Source organism: Coenobita brevimanus, chromosome 98, assembly GCF_032717465.1.
Source record: "Coenobita brevimanus isolate Jiangsu-jjx chromosome 98, ASM3271746v2, whole genome shotgun sequence".
In the NCBI taxonomy this organism is placed as follows: domain Eukaryota; kingdom Metazoa; phylum Arthropoda; class Malacostraca; order Decapoda; family Coenobitidae; genus Coenobita; species Coenobita brevimanus.
This window is the reverse complement of record NC_137051.1, coordinates 16830838-16856451: the sequence shown is the minus strand read 5'-3', so window position 1 is coordinate 16856451 and position 25614 is coordinate 16830838. Positions and strand designations below refer to the sequence as shown.

At 40.4% G+C, this 25614-nt stretch overlaps 3 protein-coding genes across 3 annotated transcripts; all 3 read right to left on the bottom strand.

Moving 5' to 3' along the window:
• Positions 1-958: 958 nt before the first annotated feature.
• LOC145414218 (uncharacterized) lies at positions 959-2106 on the bottom strand. The gene is made up of 2 exons (XM_080283796.1): positions 2095-2106; positions 959-1570 (listed from the first exon to the last, which is right to left on the bottom strand). Exons 1-2 carry the CDS (start codon positions 2104-2106, stop codon positions 959-961), a joined length of 624 nt encoding a protein of 207 aa, XP_080139922.1.
• A 2741-nt stretch (positions 2107-4847) lies between these two features.
• On the bottom strand, positions 4848-5995 carry LOC145414217 (uncharacterized). Its single transcript, XM_080283795.1, has 2 exons — positions 5984-5995; positions 4848-5459 (listed from the first exon to the last, which is right to left on the bottom strand). Exons 1-2 carry the CDS (start codon positions 5993-5995, stop codon positions 4848-4850), a joined length of 624 nt encoding a protein of 207 aa, XP_080139921.1.
• A 14857-nt stretch (positions 5996-20852) lies between these two features.
• On the bottom strand, positions 20853-21990 carry LOC145414216 (uncharacterized). Its single transcript, XM_080283794.1, has 2 exons — positions 21979-21990; positions 20853-21458 (listed from the first exon to the last, which is right to left on the bottom strand). The coding sequence occupies exons 1-2, from the start codon at positions 21988-21990 to the stop codon at positions 20853-20855; spliced, it is 618 nt and encodes a 205-aa protein (XP_080139920.1).
• Positions 21991-25614: the final 3624 nt, after the last annotated feature.

Sequence of the window (25614 nt, the reverse complement as noted above, 5' to 3'; positions counted from 1 at the left end):
TCTGTCCAACTCTCTAATGCAAGAGTTAACCGTTACTCCCAGTCTTTCATTTATGCAACAGGTCAGCTCTATAACTATCTCCCTCTATCTGTATTTCCTGCTGCCTATGATCTCCAGTCTTTCAAACGCAGTGTGTCCAGGCATCTCAAAATGATCGGATCTTGAATTTGGCTCTCTATTGTATTTTGTTTTTCTCTTGGAGGGAACTGTTACTGCGGGCTCATGGCATTTGGTTCCTTCTTCCTCGCATAAAAAAAAAAAAAAAAAATACATGTATACATAAATATCAACCCAAGATAACAAATACAGGCTTGGCATCAATTATCGGTCACTGAACAGCAGATCCACTGACAACTCGAATTAAACTCTAAATGTTATTTACAACACACACACACACACACACACACACACACACACACACACACACACACATTTATCGCAGTTACTCATAGTCCCATCGTAAACATACGTTTTAGCTTTACAGGCAGGTAGTAGCTACCGTAGGACTCATGCTACTGGTAACAGTTTTCCTTTTTCAGTCACGGTTTGCGTTCTCAAAACATCAGAGAACATCCACAATGTTCCTTTTAATGTATTATGGAAAGTATACGCTATACCCAGTCTATGAAACAAAATATACTTCGGCCATACTTCAGAAATTTGTTATTGTATGCTGTCATATTCGGGCACGAGCTTATTCAGTTGAAAATATAACATCTATAGAAACCGTCCGGGATACATCTGGGAAAATTAATAATGCAAAGTCTGTTAGAAGTCAAATATTCGATTTGGCCTTACTTCATAGTCGCCAGTCACGTCTGCATACAGTTATAATAAATATATGTTTATAGGAAGTAATCATAGGCATTCCATAACATTACGAGAGTATTTATTTTTGTTTGTATACATCGACGTTTATAGTTTATGACCCATCGGTGACGGACGACTGGACAAGAGCTCACCCATGGTAGCCATAGCCGTGGCCTCCATAGCCACCAAAGCCTCCGAAACGGTGGCCTCCATAGCCACGAAGAAAGCCAGGCTCAGGCTCAGGTTCAGCACTCCTCTTCCAGCGTCCATATCCACCGTAGCCGCCACCATACCCACCACCGTACCCAATACCGTACCCGCCGTAGGACAGGAAGCCGGGCTCGGGTTCGGGTTCGGGCTCGGCACTCCTCTTATAGCGTCCGTAGCCACCATAGCCTCCGTAACCTCCGTATCCACCACCGAAGGACACGAACCTCCTTCTGAAGCCAGGCTCGGGCTCAGGTTCGGGCTCAGCGCTTCTCTTCCAGCGTCCGTAGCCACCATAACCTCCATAGCCGCCGTATCCACCACCGATGGACAGGAAGCTCCTTCTGTATCCTGGTTCGGGCTCGGGTTCGGGTTCGGGCTCGGCGCTCCTCCTCTTGCGTCCGTAGCCACCATAGCCTCCGTAGCCTCCACCAAAGCCTCCTCTGTGGAAGCCAATACCTCTATGGCCGCCAAGAAGGAAGCCAGGCTCTGGCTCTGGCTCTGGCTCGGCACTCACGGCCACCAGGCAGAGGGCCGCCAGGGCAGCGACAGTCTGAGGAGAGACAGTGTAGTTAACTATGCACTAATTAGACAATAACGATGACAGGCAATTGGTTAATACGTGTGGTTCAAAATACAAATGAAACAAATCACTAAGTAAATGAACAGACAAGAGATCGATATACCTATCCTCTTGATTTCCTTCAGTTTTGTTACAATTAGAAAATCATTATTTTGTATTACATGAATCAAAATACAACCGTGCTTTATATCGCGTAATGCAAACAAAGGCAACCCGTCTGATGTTACTGTTAATTTTCATACCATGAATACCCACAGTTAACAACGAACTCATGATCTTCAAGATACTGTCATCCTCGTCACTTGAATGATGGATTCTGTATTTTATTACTGCTGCATCCAGACGACTTTATTTAGCTTAGTTCGGATTTATGGAGACGTTAGATATAGCTTTCAGTAACACTTGCACGACAGAAATCGCACCTAAGATGAGGAAATTCATCTGCATGTTGTAGAAATTAAGCACTGCATTCCGTGGGTTAAACTGTGACTCACCAGGGTCTTCATGTCGACCAGTGTTGTGCTGTGTCCCGTGTGATGGTGCTGCACGCCTCCTGTCTCCTTATATATCCACGAGACGCTGGTAACGCACGCTACGAACGAACTTCTCGCTCAAGGACCCCACTTTATTGGCCCTATACGCTTTCCACAAAACTTTGTCAGGCAGCAGGAAGGAGCCGTGGTGGTAACATGGTTGTGATGGCACTGGTACTGCGATGATAATTATTGCTACAGTTAATGTGCTGATGCAGGCTGTGTTGCAGATCATATTTTGATCGGCTGTATTGTTGATACTCTTAAAAGTAGGCTGCGTTGGAGATACTGTTTTGATTTCGGCTGTTTTGGTGATACTATTGGGCTGCTGATTTTTTTGCTGATGAAAATTAACACACACACACACACACACACACACACACACACACACACACACACACACACACACAGGGTGTACTCTATACGTGTCAATTAGGCTGTGCTATTTTCTATTATTCAGGTATGTGTTACACGAAATATGAATTTATTCCGGATTCACTAATAATTGTTTATATTAGTATCCTCCTCGAAATTCATCCAATTCTTAGACTCTATCCACAGTGTGATTAATAATATCGCGAGAGGCAGTTGTTTTGATACAATATACGTTACCACATGAAAATATAAATAAATGTAGAATAGGGAGGTTCTGTGCTAAACAATCGAAGGTCAATATCATTGTGAATTTTCATACAGGGTTAACAGTGACAGCTGTCCTTTGATCTCCTACATGGTGCTTGATGCATTTCATTGCTCATCTTGGTTATAAGTGCAAAGAGAATTTACCTAGAAAGGAAAGAAGTAGAGATAATGAAGAGAAGGGATAAAAGTCCTTGTCGAAGAAAATATTATGGAAATGACATTAGAATAGGCAGTTATAGAAGGCTGTTTTACGTGTTAGCTTACATGCTACATAAATCGAAACCTGTTTATATAAGTTACTCTCTCTCTCTCTCTCTCTGAAATTAAACATGTTTCGTTTTTTCATTTTGACAGTACTAGTCTTACTTAAATCGTCAGTTTTTCATAGCAAGTAACAGTTTAAAAGAATGTATTTGAAAAACTGCACTAACTTCTTTATCTTGTAAACTATTTAGTCTTTAACAGGCAGAGGTTTCCAATGGTAAATTAGACTCTTGTATAACCCAAATGATGTAAATATATATATGTGTGTGGGAATCGTCGAAGAATAGGTCCAGTGCCATTTTTGCCTTGACTAGACTCGAGGCTCTCTTACATCTACCTTCGACCAACCCACATTATGGATAAGAAATAACATCTGCAACTCATAACGTCTGACGTGATTAACACTAACATTACTTATACATAGGCACATTAATGGAGATAATGATGAAATGTATTTGAAAAAATAAGAAAGTGTTACTATAAACTAATCATAATTTTTGCCAGTCCTTTATACATGTATCGCTAATTAGGCCACGCCACCTTATTCATAATCCCGTGGGTAAAGCATTCTTTACGTTCTCGCACAACTTTGCAAAAATATGTACGTAAGTGTATTACTTAATGCATACAGGCATATGTAAGTTGTTTTCACACACACACACACACACACACACACACACACACACACACACACACACACACACACACACACACACACACATAGACAGATACATAGTTTTTGACCACAGCTTACACATATATTACAAAACACAAATAGGGTATTATGTAACAACTCTGGACTTTTCGACACGAATGAAACGACAAAACTTCTTACACATCTGTAGTCCACCAAATACAATTTCTTGTAAAAAATAACTTTTCTAAGAGCAGTAGATGAAACTGGAGTATACAGTCAAAATCTTGAGTTAGTAAAACATATTCCAAAGCAAAAAATATATACATATATACATACACACATACCCACAAACATACATACACATATACATATACGCATACAGATATATATACATATACATATACATATGTATACACATATACATACACATACACACATACATACAAACATACACACACATACATATATACATAAATATCAACCCAAGATAACAAATACAGGCTTGGCATCAATTATCGGTCACTGAACAGCAGATCCACTGACAACTCGAATTAAACTCTAAATGTTATTTACAGCACACATTTTTTACAACATACACACACACACACACACACACACACACACACACACACACACACACACACATTTATCGCAGTTACTCATAGTCCCATCGTAAACTTACGTTTTAGCTTTACAGGCAGGTAGTAGCTACCGTAGGACTCATGCTACTGGTAACAATTTTCCTTTTTCAGTCACGGTTTGCGTTCTCAAAACATCAGAGAACATCCACAATGTTCCTTTTAATGCATTATGGAAAGTATACGCTATACCCAGTCTATGAAACAAAATATACTTCGGCCATACTTCAGAAATTTGTTGTTGTATCTTGTCATATTCGGGCACGAGCTTATTCAGTTGAAAATATAACATCTATAGAAACCGTCCGGGATACATCTGGGAAAATTAATAATGCAAAGTGTGTTAGAAGTCAAATATTCGATTTGGCCTTACTTCATAGTCGCCAGTCACGTTTGCATACAGTTATAATAAATATATGTTTATAGGAAGTAATCATAGGCATTCCATAACATTACGAGAGTATTTATTTTTGTTTGTATACATCGACGTTTATAGTTCATGACCCATCGGTGACGGACGACTGGACAAGAGCTCACCCATGGTAGCCATAGCCGTAGCCTCCATAGCCACCAAAGCCTCCGAAACGGTGGCCTCCATAGCCACGAAGAAAGCCAGGCTCAGGCTCAGGTTCAGCACTCCTCTTCCAGCGTCCATATCCACCGTAGCCGCCACCATACCCACCACCGTACCCAATACCGTACCCGCCGTAGGACAGGAAGCCGGGCTCGGGTTCGGGTTCGGGCTCGGCACTCCTCTTATAGCGTCCGTAGCCACCATAGCCTCCGTAACCTCCGTATCCACCACCGAAGGACACGAACCTCCTTCTGAAGCCAGGCTCGGGCTCAGGTTCGGGCTCAGCGCTTCTCTTCCAGCGTCCGTAGCCACCATAACCTCCATAGCCGCCGTATCCACCACCGATGGACAGGAAGCTCCTTCTGTATCCTGGTTCGGGCTCGGGTTCGGGTTCGGGCTCGGCGCTCCTCCTCTTGCGTCCGTAGCCACCATAGCCTCCGTAGCCTCCACGAAAGCCTCCTCTATGGAAGCCAATACCTCTATGGCTGCCACGGAGGAAGCCAGGCTCTGGCTCTGGCTCTGGCTCGGCACTCACGGCCACCAGGCAGAGGGCCGCCAGGGCAGCGACAGTCTGAGGAGAGACAGTGTAGTTAACTATGCACTAATTAGACAATAACGATGACAGGCAATTGGTTAATACGTGTGGTTCAAAATACAAATGAAACAAATCACTAAGTAAATGAACAGACAAGAGATCGATATACCTATCCTCTTGATTTCCTTCAGTTTTGTTACAATTAGAAAATCATTATTTTGTATTACATGAATCAAAATACAACCGTGCTTTATATCGCGTAATGCAAACAAAGGCAACCCGTCTGATGTTACTGTTAATTTTCATACCATGAATACCCACAGTTAACAACGAACTCATGATCTTCAAGATACTGTCATCCTCGTCACTTGAATGATGGATTCTGTATTTTATTACTGCTGCATCCAGACGACTTTATTTAGCTTAGTTCGGATTTATGGAGACGTTAGATATAGCTTTCAGTAACACTTGCACGACAGAAATCGCACCTAAGATGAGGAAATTCATCTGCATGTTGTAGAAATTAAGCACTGCATTCCGTGGGTTAAACTGTGACTCACCAGGGTCTTCATGTCGACCAGTGTTGTGCTGTGTCCCGTGTGATGGTGCTGCACGCCTCCTGTCTCCTTATATATCCACGAGACGCTGGTAACGCACGCTACGAACGAACTTCTCGCTCAAGGACCCCACTTTATTGGCCCTATACGCTTTCCACAAAACTTTGTCAGGCAGCAGGAAGGAGCCGTGGTGGTAACATGGTTGTGATGGCACTGGTACTGCGATGATAATTATTGCTACAGTTAATGTGCTGATGCAGGCTGTGTTGCAGATCATATTTTGATCGGCTGTATTGTTGATACTCTTAAAAGTAGGCTGCGTTGGAGATACTGTTTTGATTTCGGCTGTTTTGGTGATACTATTGGGCTGCTGATTTTTTTGCTGATGAAAATTAACACACACACACACACACACACACACACACACACACACACACACAGGGTGTACTCTATACGTGTCAATTAGGCTGTGCTATTTTCTATTATTCAGGTATGTTTCATTCATTCATTTCCAGACGCCATGTATCCCAGACGGGGTAGCCAAGGGCTTAGAGTTAATTGTTTTACAGGGAGGTGTTACACGAAATATGAATTTATTCCGGATTCACTAATAATTGTTTATATTAGTATCCTCCTCGAAATTCATCCAATTCTTAGACTCTATCCACAGTGTGATTAATAATATCGCGAGAGGCAGTTGTTTTGATACAATATACGTTACCACATAAAAATATAAATAAATGTAGAATAGGGAGGTTCTGTGCTAAACAATCGAAGGTCAATATCATTGTGAATTTTCATACAGGGTTAACAGTGACAGCTGTCCTTTGATCTCCTACATGGTGCTTGATGCATTTCATTGCTCATCTTGGTTATAAGTGCAAAGAGAATTTACCTAGAAAGGAAAGAAGTAGAGATAATGAAGAGAAGGGATAAAAGTCCTTGTCGAAGAAAATATTATGGAAATGACATTAGAATAGGCAGTTATAGAAGGCTGTTTTACGTGTTAGCTTACATGCTACATAAATCGAAACCTGTTTATACAAGTTACTCTCTCTCTCTCTCTCTCTCTCTCTCTCTCTCTCTCTCTCTCTCTCTCTCTCTCTCTCTCTGAAATTAAACATGTTTCGTTTTTTCATTTTGACAGTACTAGTCTTACTTAAATCGTCAGTTTTTCATAGCAAGTAACAGTTTAAAAGAATGTATTTGAAAAACTGCACTAACTTCTTTATCTTGTAAACTATTTAGTCTTTAACAGGCAGAGGTTTCCAATGGTAAATTAGACTCTTGTATAACCCAAATGATGTAAATATATATATGTGTGTGGGAATCGTCGAAGAATAGGTCCAGTGCCATTTTTGCCTTGACTAGACTCGAGGCTCTCTTACATCTACCTTCGACCAACCCACATTATGGATAAGAAATAACATCTGCAACTCATAACGTCTGACGTGATTAACACTAACATTACTTATACATAGGCACATTAATGGAGATAATGATGAAATGTATTTGAAAAAATAAGAAAGTGTTACTATAAACTAATCATAATTTTTGCCAGTCCTTTATACATGTATCGCTAATTAGGCCACGCCACCTTATTCATAATCCCGTGGGTAAAGCATTCTTTACGTTCTCGCACAACTTTGCAAAAATATGTACGTAAGTGTATTACTTAATGCATACAGGCATATGTAAGTTGTTTTCACACACACACACACACACACACACACACACACACACACACACACACACACACACACACACACACACATAGACAGATACATAGTTTTTGACCACAGCTTACACATATATTACAAAACACAAATAGGGTATTATGTAACAACTCTGGACTTTTCGACACGAATGAAACGACAAAACTTCTTACACATCTGTAGTCCACCAAATACAATTTCTTGTAAAAAATAACTTTTCTAAGAGCAGTAGATGAAACTGGAGTATACAGTCAAAATCTTGAGTTAGTAAAACATATTCCAAAGCAAAAAATATATACATATATACATACACACATACCCACAAACATACATACACATATACATATACGCATACAGATATATATACATATACATATACATATGTATACACATATACATACACATACACACATACATACAAACATACACACACATACATATATACATAAATATCAACCCAAGATAACAAATACAGGCTTGGCATCAATTATCGGTCACTGAACAGCAGATCCACTGACAACTCGAATTAAACTCTAAATGTTATTTACAGCACACATTTTTTACAACATACACACACACACACACACACACACACACACACACACACACACACACACACACACACACACATTTATCGCAGTTACTCATAGTCCCATCGTAAACTTACGTTTTAGCTTTACAGGCAGGTAGTAGCTACCGTAGGACTCATGCTACTGGTAACAATTTTCCTTTTTCAGTCACGGTTTGCGTTCTCAAAACATCAGAGAACATCCACAATGTTCCTTTTAATGCATTATGGAAAGTATACGCTATACCCAGTCTATGAAACAAAATATACTTCGGCCATACTTCAGAAATTTGTTGTTGTATCTTGTCATATTCGGGCACGAGCTTATTCAGTTGAAAATATAACATCTATAGAAACCGTCCGGGATACATCTGGGAAAATTAATAATGCAAAGTGTGTTAGAAGTCAAATATTCGATTTGGCCTTACTTCATAGTCGCCAGTCACGTTTGCATACAGTTATAATAAATATATGTTTATAGGAAGTAATCATAGGCATTCCATAACATTACGAGAGTATTTATTTTTGTTTGTATACATCGACGTTTATAGTTCATGACCCATCGGTGACGGACGACTGGACAAGAGCTCACCCATGGTAGCCATAGCCGTAGCCTCCATAGCCACCAAAGCCTCCGAAACGGTGGCCTCCATAGCCACGAAGAAAGCCAGGCTCAGGCTCAGGTTCAGCACTCCTCTTCCAGCGTCCATATCCACCGTAGCCGCCACCATACCCACCACCGTACCCAATACCGTACCCGCCGTAGGACAGGAAGCCGGGCTCGGGTTCGGGTTCGGGCTCGGCACTCCTCTTATAGCGTCCGTAGCCACCATAGCCTCCGTAACCTCCGTATCCACCACCGAAGGACACGAACCTCCTTCTGAAGCCAGGCTCGGGCTCAGGTTCGGGCTCAGCGCTTCTCTTCCAGCGTCCGTAGCCACCATAACCTCCATAGCCGCCGTATCCACCACCGATGGACAGGAAGCTCCTTCTGTATCCTGGTTCGGGCTCGGGTTCGGGTTCGGGCTCGGCGCTCCTCCTCTTGCGTCCGTAGCCACCATAGCCTCCGTAGCCTCCACGAAAGCCTCCTCTATGGAAGCCAATACCTCTATGGCTGCCACGGAGGAAGCCAGGCTCTGGCTCTGGCTCTGGCTCGGCACTCACGGCCACCAGGCAGAGGGCCGCCAGGGCAGCGACAGTCTGAGGAGAGACAGTGTAGTTAACTATGCACTAATTAGACAATAACGATGACAGGCAATTGGTTAATACGTGTGGTTCAAAATACAAATGAAACAAATCACTAAGTAAATGAACAGACGAGAGATCAGTATACCTATCCTCTTGATTTCCTTCAGTTGTGTTACAATTAGAAAATCATTATTTTGTATTACATGAATCAAAATACAACCGTGCTTTATATCGCGTAATGCAAACAAAGGCAACCCGTCTGATGTTACTGTTAATTTTCATGCCATGAATACCCACAGTTAACAACGAACTCATGATCTTCAAGATACTGTCACCCTCGTCACTTGAATGATGGATTCTGTATTTTATTACTGCTGCATCCAGACGACTTTATTTAGCTTAGTTCGGATTTATGGAGACGTTAGATATAGCTTTCAGTAACACTTGCACTACAGAAATCGCACCTAAGATGAGGAAATTCATCTGCATGTTGTAGAAATTAAGCACTGCATTCCGTGGGTTAAACTGTGACTCACCAGGGTCTTCATGTCGACCAGTGTTGTGCTGTGTCCCGTGTGATGGTGCTCCACGCCTCCTGTCTCCTTATATATCCACGAGACGCTGTTAACGCACGCTACGAACGAACGTCTCGCTCAAGGACCCCACTTTATTGGCCCTATACGCTTTCCACAAAACTTTGTCAGGCAGCAGGAAGCAGCCGTAGTGGTAACATGGTTGTGATGGCACTGGTACTGCGATGATAATTATTGCTACAGTTAATGTGCTGATGCAGGCTGTGTTGCAGATCATATTTTGATCGGCTGTATTGTTGATACTCTTAAAAGTAGGCTGCGTTGGAGATACTGTTTTGATTTCGGCTGTTTTGGTGATACTATTGGGTTGCTGATTTTTTTGCTGATGGAAATTAACACACACACACACACACACACACACACACACACACACAAGCTCGAACACACGCACACAGGGTGTACTCTATACGTGTCAATTAGGCTGTGCTATTTTCTATTATTCAGGTATGTTTCATTCATTCATTTCCAGACGCTATGTATCCCAGACGGGGTAGCCAAGGGCTTAGAGTTAATTGTTTTACAGGGAGGTGTTACACGAAATATGAATTTATTCCGGATTCACTAATAATTGTTTATATTAGTATCCTCCTCGAAATTCATCGAATTATTAGACTCTATCCACAGTGTGATTAATAATATCGCGAGAGGCAGTTGTTTTGATACAATATACGTTACCATATAAAAATATAAATAAATGTAGAATAGGGAGGTTCTGTGCTAAACAATCGAAGGTCAATATCATTGTGAATTTTCATACAGGGTTAACAGTGACAGCTGTCCTTTGATCTCCTACATGGTGCTTGATGCATTTCATTGCTCATCTTGGTTATAAGTGCAAAGAGAATTTACCTAGAAAGGAAAGAAGTAGAGATAATGAAGAGAAGGGATAAAAGTCCTTGTAGAAGAAAATATTATGGAAATGACATTAGAATAGGCAGTTATAGAAGGCTGTTTTACGTGTTAGCTTACATGCTACATAAATCGAAACCTGTTTATACAAGTTACTCTCTCTCTCTCTCTCTCTCTCTCTCTCTCTCTCTCTCTCTGAAATTAAACATGTTTCGTTTTTTCATTTTGACAGTACTAGTCTTACTTAAATCGTCAGTTTTTCATAGCAAGTAACAGTTTAAAAGAATGTATTTGAAAAACTGCACTAACTTCTTTATCTTGTAAACTATTTAGTCTTTAACAGGCAGAGGTTTCCAATGGTAAATTAGACTCTTGTATAACCCAAATGATGTAAATATATATATATATATATATATATATATATATATATATATATATATATATATATATATATATATATATATATATATGTGTGTGTGTGTGTGGGGGAATCGTCGGAGAATAGGTCCAGTGCCATTTTTGCCTTGACTAGACTCGAGGCTCTCTTACATCTACCTTCGACCAACCCACATTATGGATAAGAAATAACATCTGCAACTCATAACGTCTGACGTGATTAACACTAACATTACTTATACATAGGCACATTAATGGAGATAATGATGAAATGTATTTGAAAAAATAAGAAAGTGTTACTATAAACCAATCATAATTTTTGCCAGTCCTTTATACATGTATCGCTAATTAGGCCACGCCACCTTATTCATAATCCCGTGGGTAAAGCATTCTTTATGTTCTCGCACAACTTTGCAAAAATATGTACGTAAGTGTATTACTTAATGCATACAGGCATATGTAAGTTGTTTTCACACACACACACACACACACACACACACACACACACACACACACACACACACACACACACATAGACAGATACATAGTTTTTGACCACAGCTTACATTTATATTACAAAACACAAATAGGGTATTATGTAACAACTCTGGACTTTTCGACACGAATGAAACGACAAAACTTCTTACACATCTGTAGTCCACCAAATACAATTTCTTGTAAAAAATAACTTTTTTAAGAGCAGTAGATGAAACTGGAGTATACAGTCAAAATCTTGAGTTAGTAAAACATATTCCACACCAAAAAATATATACATAAATACATACACACATACTCACAAACATACATACACATATACATATACACATACAGATATATATACATATACATATGTATACACATATACATACACATACACACATACATACAAACATACACACACATACATATATACATAAATATCAACCCAAGATAACAAATACAGGCTTGGGATCAATTATCGGTCACTGAACAGCAGATCCACTGACAACTCGATTTAAACTCTAAATGTTATTTACAACACACATTATTTACAACATACACACACACACACACACACACACACACACACACACACACACACACACACACACACATTTATCGCAGTTGCTCATAGTCCCATCGTAAACTTACGTTTTAGCTTTACAGGCAGGTAGTAGCTACCGTAGGACTCATGCTACTGGTAACAATTTTCCTTTTTCAGTCACGGTTTGCGTTCTCAAAACATCAGAGAACATCCACAATGTTCCTTTTAATGTATTATGGAAAGTATACGCTATACCCAGTCTATGAAACAAAATATACTTCGGCCATACTTCAGAAATTTGTTGTTGTATGTTGTCATATTCGGGCACGAGCTTATTCAGTTGAAAATATAACATCTATAGAAACCGTCCGGGATACATCTGGGAAAATTAATAATGCAAAGTGTGTTAGAAGTCAAATATTCGATTTGGCCTTACTTCATAGTCGCCAGTCACGTTTGCATACAGTTATAATAAATATATGTTTATAGGAAGTAATCATAGGCATTCCATAACATTACGAGAGTATTTATTTTTGTTTGTATACATCGACGTTTATAGTTTATGACCCATCGGTGACGGACGACTGGACAAGAGCTCACCCATGGTAGCCATAGCCGTAGCCTCCATAGCCACCAAAGCCTCCGAAACGGTGGCCTCCATAGCCACGAAGAAAGCCAGGCTCAGGCTCGGGTTCAGCACTCCTCTTCCAGCGTCCATATCCACCGTAGCCGCCACCATACCCACCACCGTACCCAATACCGTACCCGCCGTAGGACAGGAAGCCGGGCTCGGGTTCGGGTTCGGGCTCGGCACTCCTCTTATAGCGTCCGTAGCCACCATAGCCTCCGTAACCTCCGTATCCACCACCGAAGGACACGAACCTCCTTCTGAAGCCAGGCTCGGGCTCAGGTTCGGGCTCAGCGCTTCTCTTCCAGCGTCCGTAGCCACCATAACCTCCATAGCCGCCGTATCCACCACCGATGGACAGGAAGCTCCTTCTGTATCCTGGTTCGGGCTCGGGTTCGGGTTCGGGCTCGGCGCTCCTCCTCTTGCGTCCGTAGCCACCATAGCCTCCGTAGCCTCCACGAAAGCCTCCTCTGTGGAAGCCAATACCTCTATGGCCGCCACGGAGGAAGCCAGGCTCTGGCTCTGGCTCTGGCTCGGCACTCACGGCCACCAGGCAGAGGGCCGCCAGGGCAGCGACAGTCTGAGGAGAGACAGTGTAGTTAATTATGCACTAATTAGACAATAACGATGACAGGCAATTGGTTAATACGTGTGGTTCAAAATATAAATGAAACAAATCACTAAGTAAATGAACAGACGAGAGATCAGTATACCTATCCTCTTGATTTCCTTCAGTTGTGTTACAATTAGAAAATCATTATTTTGTATTACATGACTCAAAATACAACCTTGTTTTATATCGCGTAATGCAAACAAAGGCAACCCTAATGATGTTACTGTTAATTTTCATACCATGAATACCCACAGTTAACAACGAACTCATGATCTTCAAGATACTGTCACCCTCGTCACTTGAATGATGGATTCTGTATTTTATTACTGCTGCATCCAGACGACTTTATTTAGCTTAGTTCGGATTTATGGAGACGTTAGATATAGCTTTCAGTAACACTTGCACGACAGAAATCGCACCTAAGATGAGGAAATTCATCTGCATGTTGTAGAAATTAAGCACTGCATTCCGTGGGTTAAACTGTGACTCACCAGGGTCTTCATGTCGACCAGTGTTGTGCTGTGTCCCGTGTGATGGTGCTCCACGCCTCCTGTCTCCTTATATATCCACGAGACGCTGTTAACGCACGCTACGAACGAACGTCTCGCTCAAGGACCCCACTTTATTGGCCCTATACGCTTTCCACAAAACTTTGTCAGGCAGCAGGAAGGAGCCGTAGTGGTAACATGGTTGTGATGGCACTGGTACTGCGATGATAATTATTGCTACAGTTAATGTGCTGATGCAGGCTGTGTTGCAGATCATATTTTGATCGGCTGTATTGTTGATACTCTTAAAAGTAGGCTGCGTTGGAGATACTGTTTTGATTTCGGCTGTTTTGGTGATACTATTGGGTTGCTGATTTTTTTACTGATGGAAATTAACACACACACACACACACACACACAGGGTGTACTCTATACGTGTCAATTAGGCTGTGCTATTTTCTATTATTCAGGTATGTATTACACGAAATATGAATTTATTCCGGATTCACTAATAATTGTTTATATTAGTATCCTCCTCGAAATTCATCGAATTATTAGACTCTATCCACAGTGTGATTAATAATATCGCGAGAGGCAGTTGTTTTGATACAATATACGTTACCACATGAAAATATAAATAAATGTAGAATAGGGAGGTTCTGTACTAAACAATCGAAGGTCAATATCATTGTGAATTTTCATACAGGGTTAACAGTGACAGCTGTCCTTTGATCTCCTACATGGTGCTTGATGCATTTCATTGCTCATCTTGGTTATAAGTGCAAAGAGAATTTACCTAGAAAGGAAAGAAGTAGAGATAATGAAGAGAAGGGATAAAAGTCCTTGTAGAAGAAAATATTATGGAAATGACATTAGAATAGGCAGTTATAGAAGGCTGTTTTACGTGTTAGCTTACATGCTACATAAATCGAAAACTGTTTATACAAGTTACTCTCTCTCTCTCTCTCTCTCTCTCTCTCTCTCTCTCTCTCTCTCTCTCTGAAATTAAACATGTTTCGTTTTTACATTTTGACAGTACTAGTCTTACTTAAATCGTCAGTTTTTCATAGCAAGTAACAGTTTAAAAGAATGTATTTGAAAAACTGCACTAACTTCTTTATCTTGTAAACTATTTAGTCTTTAACAGGCAGAGGTTTCCAATGGTAAATTAGACTCTTGTATAACCCAAATGATGTTAATATATATATATATATATATATATATATATATATATATATATATATATATATATATATATATATATATATATATATATGTGTGTGTGTGTGTGTGGGAATCGTCGGAGAATAGGTCCAGTGCCATTTTTGCCTTGACTAGACTCGAGGCTCTCTTACATCTACCTTCGACCAACCCACATTATGGATAAGAAATAACATCTGCAACTCATAACGTCTGACGTGATTAACACTAACATTACTTATACATAGGCACATTAATGGAGATAATGATGAAATTTATTTGAAAAAATAAGAAAGTGTTACTATAAACTAATCATAATTTTTGCCAGTCCTTTATACATGTATCGCTAATTAGGCCACGCCACCTTATTCATAATCCCTTGGGTAAAGCATTCTTTACGTTCTCGCACAACTTTGCAAAAATATGCTCGTAAATGTATTACTTAATGCATACAGGCATATGTAAGTTGTTTTCACACACACACACACACACACACACACACACACACACACACACACACACACACACACACATAGACAGATACATAGTTTTTGACCACAGCTTACATTTATATTACAAAACACAAATAGGGTATTATGTAACAACTCTGGACTTTTCGACACGAATGAAACGACAAAACTTCTTACACATCTGTAGTCCACCAAATACAATTTCTTGTAAAAAATAACTTTTTTAAGAGCAGTAGATGAAACTGGAGTATACAGTCAAAATCTTGACTTAGTAAAACATATTCCAAAGCAAAAAATATACACATAAATACATACACACATACCCACAAACATACATACACATATACATATACACATACAGATATATATACATATACATATACATATGTATACACATATACATACACATACACACATACAGTACATACAAACATACACACACATACATATATACATAAATATCAACCCAAGATAACAAATACAGGCTTGGCATCAATTATCGGTCACTGAACAGCAGATCCACTGACAACTCGATTTAAACTCTAAATGTTATTTACAACACACATTATTTACAACATACACACACACACACACACACACACACACACACACACACACATTTATCGCAGTTACTCATAGTCCCATCGTAAACTTACGTTTTAGCTTTACAGGCAGGTAGTAGCTACCGTAGGACTCATGCTACTGGTAACAATTTTCCTTTTTCAGTCACGGTTTGCGTTCTCAAAACATCAGAGAACATCCACAATGTTCCTTTTAATGTATTATGGAAAGTATACGCTATACCCAGTCTATGAAACAAAATATACTTCGGCCATACTTCAGAAATTTGTTGTTGTATGTTGTCATATTCGGGCACGAGCTTATTCAGTTGAAAATATAACATCTATAGAAACCGTCCGGGATACATCTGGGAAAATTAATAATGCAAAGTGTGTTAGAAGTCAAATATTCGATTTGGCCTTACTTCATAGTCGCCAGTCACGTTTGCATACAGTTATAATAAATATATGTTTATAGGAAGTAATCATAGGCATTCCATAACATTACGAGAGTATTTATTTTTGTTTGTATACATCGACGTTTATAGTTTATGACCCATCGGTGACGGACGACTGGACAAGAGCTCACCCATGGTAGCCATAGCCGTAGCCTCCATAGCCACCAAAGCCTCCGAAACGGTGGCCTCCATAGCCACGAAGAAAGCCAGGCTCAGGCTCGGGTTCAGCACTCCTCTTCCAGCGTCCATATCCACCGTAGCCGCCACCATACCCACCACCGTACCCAATACCGTACCCGCCGTAGGACAGGAAGCCGGGCTCGGGTTCGGGTTCGGGCTCGGCACTCCTCTTATAGCGTCCGTAGCCACCATAGCCTCCGTAACCTCCGTATCCACCACCGAAGGACACGAACCTCCTTCTGAAGCCAGGCTCGGGCTCAGGTTCGGGCTCAGCGCTTCTCTTCCAGCGTCCGTAGCCACCATAACCTCCATAGCCGCCGTATCCACCACCGATGGACAGGAAGCTCCTTCTGTATCCTGGTTCGGGCTCGGCGCTCCTCCTCTTGCGTCCGTAGCCACCATAGCCTCCGTAGCCTCCACGAAAGCCTCCTCTGTGGAAGCCAATACCTCTATGGCCGCCACGGAGGAAGCCAGGCTCTGGCTCTGGCTCTGGCTCGGCACTCACGGCCACCAGGCAGAGGGCCGCCAGGGCAGCGACAGTCTGAGGAGAGACAGTGTAGTTAACTATGCACTAATTAGACAATAACGATGACAGGCAATTGGTTAATACGTGTGGTTCAAAATATAAATGAAACAAATCACTAAGTAAATGGACAGACGAGAGATCAGTATACCTATCCTCTTGATTTCCTTCAGTTGTGTTACAATTAGAAAATCATTATTTTGTATTACATGACTCAAAATACAACCTTGTTTTATATCGCGTAATGCAAACAAAGGCAACCCTTCTGATGTTACTGTTAATTTTCATACCATGAATACCCACATTTAACAACGAACTCATGATCTCTTCAAGATACTGTCACCCTTGTCACTTGAATGATGGATTCTGTATTTTATTACTGCTGCATCCAGACGACTTTATTTAGCTTAGTTCGGATTTATGGAGACGTTAGATGTAGCTTCCAGTAAGACCTGCACGACAGAAATCGCACCTAAGATGAGGAAATTCATCTGCATGTTGTAGAAATTAAGCACTGCATTCCGTGGGTTAAACTGTGACTCACCAGGGTCTTCATGTCGACCAGTGTTGTGCTGTGTCCCGTGTGATGGTGCTGCACGCCTCCTGTCTCCTTATATACCCACGAGACGGTGTTAACGCACGCTACGAACGAACGCTTGTCTCAAGGACGCCATTCACTTGGCCCAATACGCTTTTCACAAAACTTTATCATGCAACGGGAAGGAATCGTACTGGTGGCATTGTTGAGATGGCACTGGTACAGCGGTGATGATTACTGCTACTGATACTGTGCTAATGCGTTTTTGATTGACTGTGTTGTAACTGCAGTTTTGATTGGCTGTGTCGTAGATGCTGTTAAATGTAGCTGCTTGGCAAATACTGTTTTGATTTCGTTTTTTTTTTTTTTTTTTTTTTTAGTGATACTGTTGTGTTGCTGATTTTGGGATGATGTTAATTAACACACACACACACACACACACACACACACACACACACACACACACATACAGGTTCTACTGTATCCGTGTCGATATCCCTGTGCTCATTTCCGTTATTTGGGTATGGTATTCGAAATATGAAATTATTCAAGATTTACTGATCATTTTTTAAATTTACTCTGCTTCTTGAAAGTCATAGAATTATTAGATTCTACCCAAAATGTGATTAATAATGTCGCGTGAGACAGTTGTTTTAATACAATATACGTTACCACATTAAAGCATAAATATGTGTAGAATTGGGTGGTTCTGTGCTGTTCATTTGGAGATGAATATCATCGTGACTTTTCATGTAAGGTTAACAGTGACCGTTGTCTTTTGATCTACTTCATGCTTGATGCATGTCATAGCTTTTCTTCGTTATAAGTGCAATGAGATATACCGGGAAAGGAAAGAAGCAGAGAAAATGAAGAGAAAGGATATCAGTCCTTGAAAAAGAAAATATTATGAAAATGACAACAGAATAGGCAGTTATGGAAGGCTGTCTTACCTCTTAGTTGCCAGATAAATCGAAACCGGTTTATATAAAACTTATATTCCTCTCTCTCTCTCTCTCTCTCTCTCTCTCTCTCTCTCTCTCTCTCTCTCACTGATTTATGCTACATGTTTTTCGATGTTCTCGGTGACATCCATACTCGACACAAGTCAGTGTTTCACAGGATACAAAATTGGAGAAGAACGAAGTTTTAAAAAAATTTTGCAAACTTGTTTCTATAGCATCAAAACTATTTAGCTTTTAAAACGCATAGGCTTCCAAACGCAACGAGTCAGCATCTTCTATTACCGAAATGATGTTGATATCCTTGTGTGTGACACCCCTGAGAGCATACACAGTAACTATATTGCTTAGTCTAGACATGATTCTGTCTCACTTCCAACTGCAACAAACGCACATTATGGATGAGGCGCTACATATGCAGCCCACAACTCCTGACATAATTACGACTGGCCTCAGTTATTCCTAGCCTAGTTTATGGATATAATGATAAAATGAATATGAAATAATGTCTTACCAAATATTAACTGAAAATTATGCCAGGGCTTTATGCATGAAATTATAATCTTAATTGACCACTTACATTCATAATCCAGTGGGCAAAGCGTTCCTGTAGGCTGACGGTCAAATTTAGGTAAAATTATACATATAATCTTTTACTTTATGTATCCAGTCACATGTAAGTTGGTTTTACACACACACACACACACACACACACACACACACACATAGATAGATAGAGAGATAGATGGATAGATAGATAGATAGATAGATTAATTGATTGATATCCATCCAACATCCAATCCTATGAGGAGCGTAGGAGCCCGGGGCTAGGCAAGTTGGTCCTGTAATGCCACTCATCCCTAATTGGCATTACATGAGCAATAAACCCCAACCATCCCTTGGATATAAACCTTCACCTGCTCATTCCGATTGGAGCGCCGTTATTACCCACTAAACCACCAGGCTCAAAAATTTGGTTGTATGGTTACCACCCAGCATAGTAAATGGTTTCCTGGTGTACAGGAAACCATTTGGCTTGTCACTCAGTGTAAAGTCACCCACAGGCAGAGGGAAGAGGAAAGAATGAAGGAAAGAAAGACACAAGAGGGAGTGTAAAGTCACCCGTAGGCAGAAGAAAGAGGAAAGAATGACAGAAAGGTAGACAGAAGAGGATGGATGGAAAGAAGGATGGAGGCTAGGAAAGGGCAGACACCCGAGAGCAGCACTACATCAAGTGAGTGGATGGTGAGCGCCCCACCTACCACAAAGATATATATATATATATATATATATATATATATATATATATATATATATATATATATATATATATATATATATACACACACACACACACACACACACACACACACACACACACAAGCTTTCCGCATTTACTCATAGTCATATGGTTATCTTTCGATTCCTCTTCACAGGAAGGTCGTAGCTATCTTAGTAATGTCAGTAATAACTATTTTCATCATTCAGTCACTCTTATGCTTCCAAATAATTCAGATAACAATCGTAGCGTTCCCAGTAATGTATTACAGAGAATATACGTTATATGTAGTCCATGAAAAAATGTGGAGTTTGGCCGTACTTGAGAAATCTACACTGTTATTTTTTCACACATTCAACCACAAGTTTGTTTAGATCAAAAAATAGTATCTCTACATTCCGTGGAATAAACAACGGGTAAAATTAATTAGAAAAATTTGTTAGAAGTCAAATGGTCTATTATACCTAATTACATAGCCACCAATCACTTTAGCATACAATTACTATTAATATATTAATTTTAGGATGAAAGTAAAGGGTTTTCATTACATTTCGATAGTATTTATTTATTTATTTTTTTTTTTTTTGTATACATCGACGTTTATAGTTTATGACCCATCGGTGACGGACGACTGGACAAGAGCTCACCCATGGTAACCATAGCCATAGCCTCCGTAGCCACCAAAGCCTCCGAAACGGTGGCCTCCATAGCCACGAAGAAAGCCAGGCTCAGGCTCGGGTTCAGCACTCCTCTTCCAGCGTCCATATCCACCGTAGCCGCCACCATACCCACCACCGTACCCAATACCGTACCCGCCGTGGGACAGGAAGCCGGGCTCGGGTTCGGGTTCGGGCTCGGCACTCCTCTTATAGCGTCCGTAGCCACCATAGCCTCCGTAACCTCCGTATCCACCACCGAAGGACACGAACCTCCTTCTGAAGCCAGGCTCGGGCTCAGGTTCGGGCTCAGCGCTTCTCTTCCAGCGTCCGTAGCCACCATAACCTCCATAGCCGCCGTATCCACCACCGAAGGACAGGAAGCTCCTTCTGTATCCTGGCTCGGGCTCGGGTTCGGGTTCGGGCTCGGCGCTCCTTCTCTTGCGTCCGTAGCCACCATAGCCTCCGTAGCCTCCACGAAAGCCTCCTCTGTGGAAGCCAATACCTCTATGGCCGCCACGGAGGAAGCCAGGCTCTGGCTCTGGCTCGGCACTCACGGCCACAAGACAGAGGGCCGCCAGGGCAGCGACAGTCTGAGGAGAGACAGTGTAGTTAACTATACACTAATTAGACAATAACGATGACAGGCAGTGGGTTAATATCTTTGATTCAAAATTTAAATGAAACAAATAACTAAATAAATGAACAGTCGAGAGATCAATATAACTTTCCTCTTCATTTCCTTCATATCTGTTACAATGAGATAATCAGTTGTATTACATGATCCAAAACACAACCATGCATTATACAGCGTAAAGCAAACAATGCCTATCTTTATGATATTACTGATATTTTTAGTATCATGAATAACCACAGTTAACAACAAACTCATGATCTCCTTCAAGACACTGTCAACCCTTGCCACTTGAATGATGGATTTTGTATTTTATTACTGCTGCATCCAGACGACTTTAGCTTAGTTGGGATTTATGGAGAAATTAGATAAAGCTTTCAGTAAAACCTGCACGACAGAAATCGCATCTAAGATGAGGATACTCATCTGCAGGTTGTAGAAATTAAGCACTGCATTCCGTGGGTTAAACTATGACTCACCAGGGTCTTCATGTCGACCAGTGTTGTGTTGTGTCCAGTGTGATGGTGCTTCACGCCTCCTGCCTCCTTATATACCCATGAGATGGTGTTAACGCACGCTACGAACGAACACCTCTCTCAAGGACCCCACTTTTTTGGCCCTATACGCTTTCCACAAAACCTTGTCAGGCAGCGGGAAGGAGCCGTGGTGGCAACATTGGTTGTGATGGCACTGGAACTGCGATGATAATTACTCCTACAGTTAAAGTGCTGATGCAGGCTGTGTTGTAATGATATTTTGATCGACTGTATTGTTGATACTGTTAAATGTAGGCTGCGTGGAAGATACTATTTTGATTTCGGCTGTTTTAGTGATGCTGATGTGTTGCTAATTTTGTTGCTGATGTAATTCACACACACACACACACACACACACACACACACACACACACACATCGCTGGTGCGGTGGTAATGTTCTCGCTTGCCAACTGGTGGACGGGAGTTCGCGCCTCGCTCAGGTTGCGAAAAGTTTCACTGACGAAGTGGGTGGTTAGTGTCCCCCTTGAGCAAGGGGACGGGTGTGTGCGTGTGTGAAGGTCACAGCCTTGCCCTTAGATCGGACTATATGAGCTCTCAGCTCCCTTCCGGGAGGGTAAAAAGCTGACGATCACGACCATCAAGTGATTCTGACCGACCCGGTGAATTACACACACACAGGATGTACTATGTACCAGTCGTTATGGCTGTGCTATTTTCTGTTATTCGGATATGTGTTACACGAAATATGAATTTACTCAAGATTACCTGATAATTGTTTATATTACTGTTCTTCTCGATATTCATCGAATTATTAGATTCTATCCACAGTGTGATGAATAATATCGCGAGAGACAATTGTTTTAATACAATATACGTTACCACATGAAAGTATAAATAAATGTAGAATAGGGTGGTTCTGTGCTAAACAGTGGAAGACGAATATCATAGTCAATTTTCATGCAAGGTTAACAGTGACCGTTGTCCTTTGATGTTCTACATAGTGCTTCGTGCATTTCGTAGCTCATCTTCGTTACAAGTGCAAAGAGAATTTACCGGGAAAGGAAAGAAATAGAGATAATGAAGAGATATCAGTCCTTGTAGACGAAAATATTATGGAAACGACAGTAGAATAGGCAGTTATAAAAGGCTATATTACCTGTTAGTTTACATGCTAGATAAATGGAAACTGGGTTACATGAAAGTTATTCTCTCTCTCTCTCTCTCTCTCTCTCTCTCTGAAACTAAACGTGTTTTGTTTTTTCACATTGTCATTGCTGGTCTTACTTAAGTCAGTATTTCATAGGAAATAAAAGTTTAAAAGAATGTAACTATTTGAAAAACCTGTACTAACTTGTTTATCTAGTAAACTATTTAGTCTTTAACAGGCAGAGGTTTCTTATAGCAAATTAGAATCTTATATAACCCAAATGATGCTAATATATATATATATATATATATATATATATATATATATATATATATATATATATATATATATTGTTACATAGCCTATGATTTCATCATCCTTTGTGTAATTTTAACGCACAGTATGCTGCATGTTTGATCACGAGCGTGTTCTGCCTCAGTCCCCCCCTTCTACAGTTATAGTAGAGTAAGTCGTCCTTTCTGTTATTCAGTGCGGGATTGTCGACCGTTTGTCCCCATCGCTTCATTTGCGCGTCCTTATTACAAGTTGTATCAAGCTCTGCTGGCCCCTATATAATGAGCTCAGTTTCTGCATCATTGCCACTTAGATCTGCTCCTCATTTTGTTCACATCTCTGTCCTCCCCTGTACAGATATTATTATTGTGAGTGCTCAAGAAATCTCCAACCATCTAGCAGCTGTGTGTAATCTGAGTATAACTGTTGTTGCATTTTTTCTTGTACTGTATAGCATAAGTTTAATTTGTAGGCCTAGTGAAGTTTTTGTAATTCATGTAGGGTTCTTTATGTCAGTCATTTTTGATAATAGTTTGTATCTGTAATTATTTATCTGGCATTCACTGAGTATTATCTGGTATCTCATTTTATCAGGGCTGACTTAGATAAATTTACTCTTGCTAATTTCGTGTTAATAGAGGCTATTGCAGTTAACTATATATTTAACCTGTTTTTGCCATTACATTATCCTTATGAGTCCTGAATGTTTAGTTGTTAGTTTGTGCATTAAACTTTAACTTGTAATTTTACCTAACTCTTTTGTTTTGAACCTGGAACTTTACGGGACAGTAGTGATTTTTAGCATTCTCACTTAGTGTACATTATCTTTCTCTGTTCCGTAACATAAATTTGGCGACCCTGCCAGGATATTCAGGATATTATCATAAGGATATTGTTTGATATTTTGTGACTGTGATATATTCATGATGGCTACTATTTCTACACTTGATGAAGCCAAAGATTTTTTGTCAAATGTGCAAACAGTGTGTGATATAGAAAACAGAACAAAGAATGAACTTAAGCTTGTTGCTCAACAATTGGGAATTGCAGTTCACTCTCATCATTCTAAGGATCAAATTGTTGGCATGATTAATAAAAGCTTGTTTAATGTAACTCCTCCAAATGAGCAAACGCAGATTGAATTAGCTAAGTTACAGCTAGCTCTGCAGGAGGCTCGTGCTAAAGAAGCTGAATTTCAGGCAAATGCTAAGCAGGCGGAGTCTCAGGCTCGTATTCAGGAGGCTGAATTTCAAGCACGTGCTAAGGAGGCTGAGTCTCAGGCTAAGGAGGCGGAATCTCAGGTTCGGATTCAGGAGGCACAGATACAGGCACAAGTTGAGCTTGCCAGGATTCAGGCAGACCATGAGTATCGCATGAAACAAGGTGGAACTGGATCATCTAGCTCTGATGATTTTGATGTGGCTAAAAATGTTAAACTTGTCCCTCCTTTTAATGAATCTGATTTAACAAAGTATTTTCAGTTGTTTGAGAGGGTAGCTACAGGTTTTAATTGGCCTAAGGAGTATTGGCCAGTACTCCTTCAAACTGTTCTCACCGGTAAAGCTCAAGTAACTTATGCATCTTTGCCTCAGGATCAATCTGATAATTATGATGTAGTTAAGAGCTTGATTCTTAAGGCCTATGAGCTTGTTCCTGAAGCCTATAGAGTAAAATTTAGGACAACTTACAAGCAAGATAAGCAATCCCATGTTGAGTATGCAAAAATCAAAGAAGATCTGTTAGAGCAGTAGTTAAATTCTAAGAATGTGGATTCTGATTTTGGTAAATTTAAGCAGATGATTTTGCTGGAGGACTTCAAAAGGTGTATTAGTAAAGATGTAAGCCTATATCTTGATGAGAAAAGAATAGATAATTTGTCTGATGCTGCAGTTTTAGCTGATGAGTATGTTCTCACTCACAAGAGATATTCTAGAGAAAAAGGGAAAGCTGAGAGTAAGTACGTTGCCTCTACTCAGAGTACAGGTAACAGGAAAGAGAATAAAGATGATGTTTCTCAGGAAGTAAATACCAGCTTCACCTCTAGATTTCAGAAAAGTAAATGTACTTATTGTAGTAAGCTTGGTCATACTACGGAGAGATGTTTCAGGAGACAGCGTGATGTGAACAAAAAGGAGTCTTTAAATATTCAGTCAATTGGTCTAGTGTCCACTCTTGA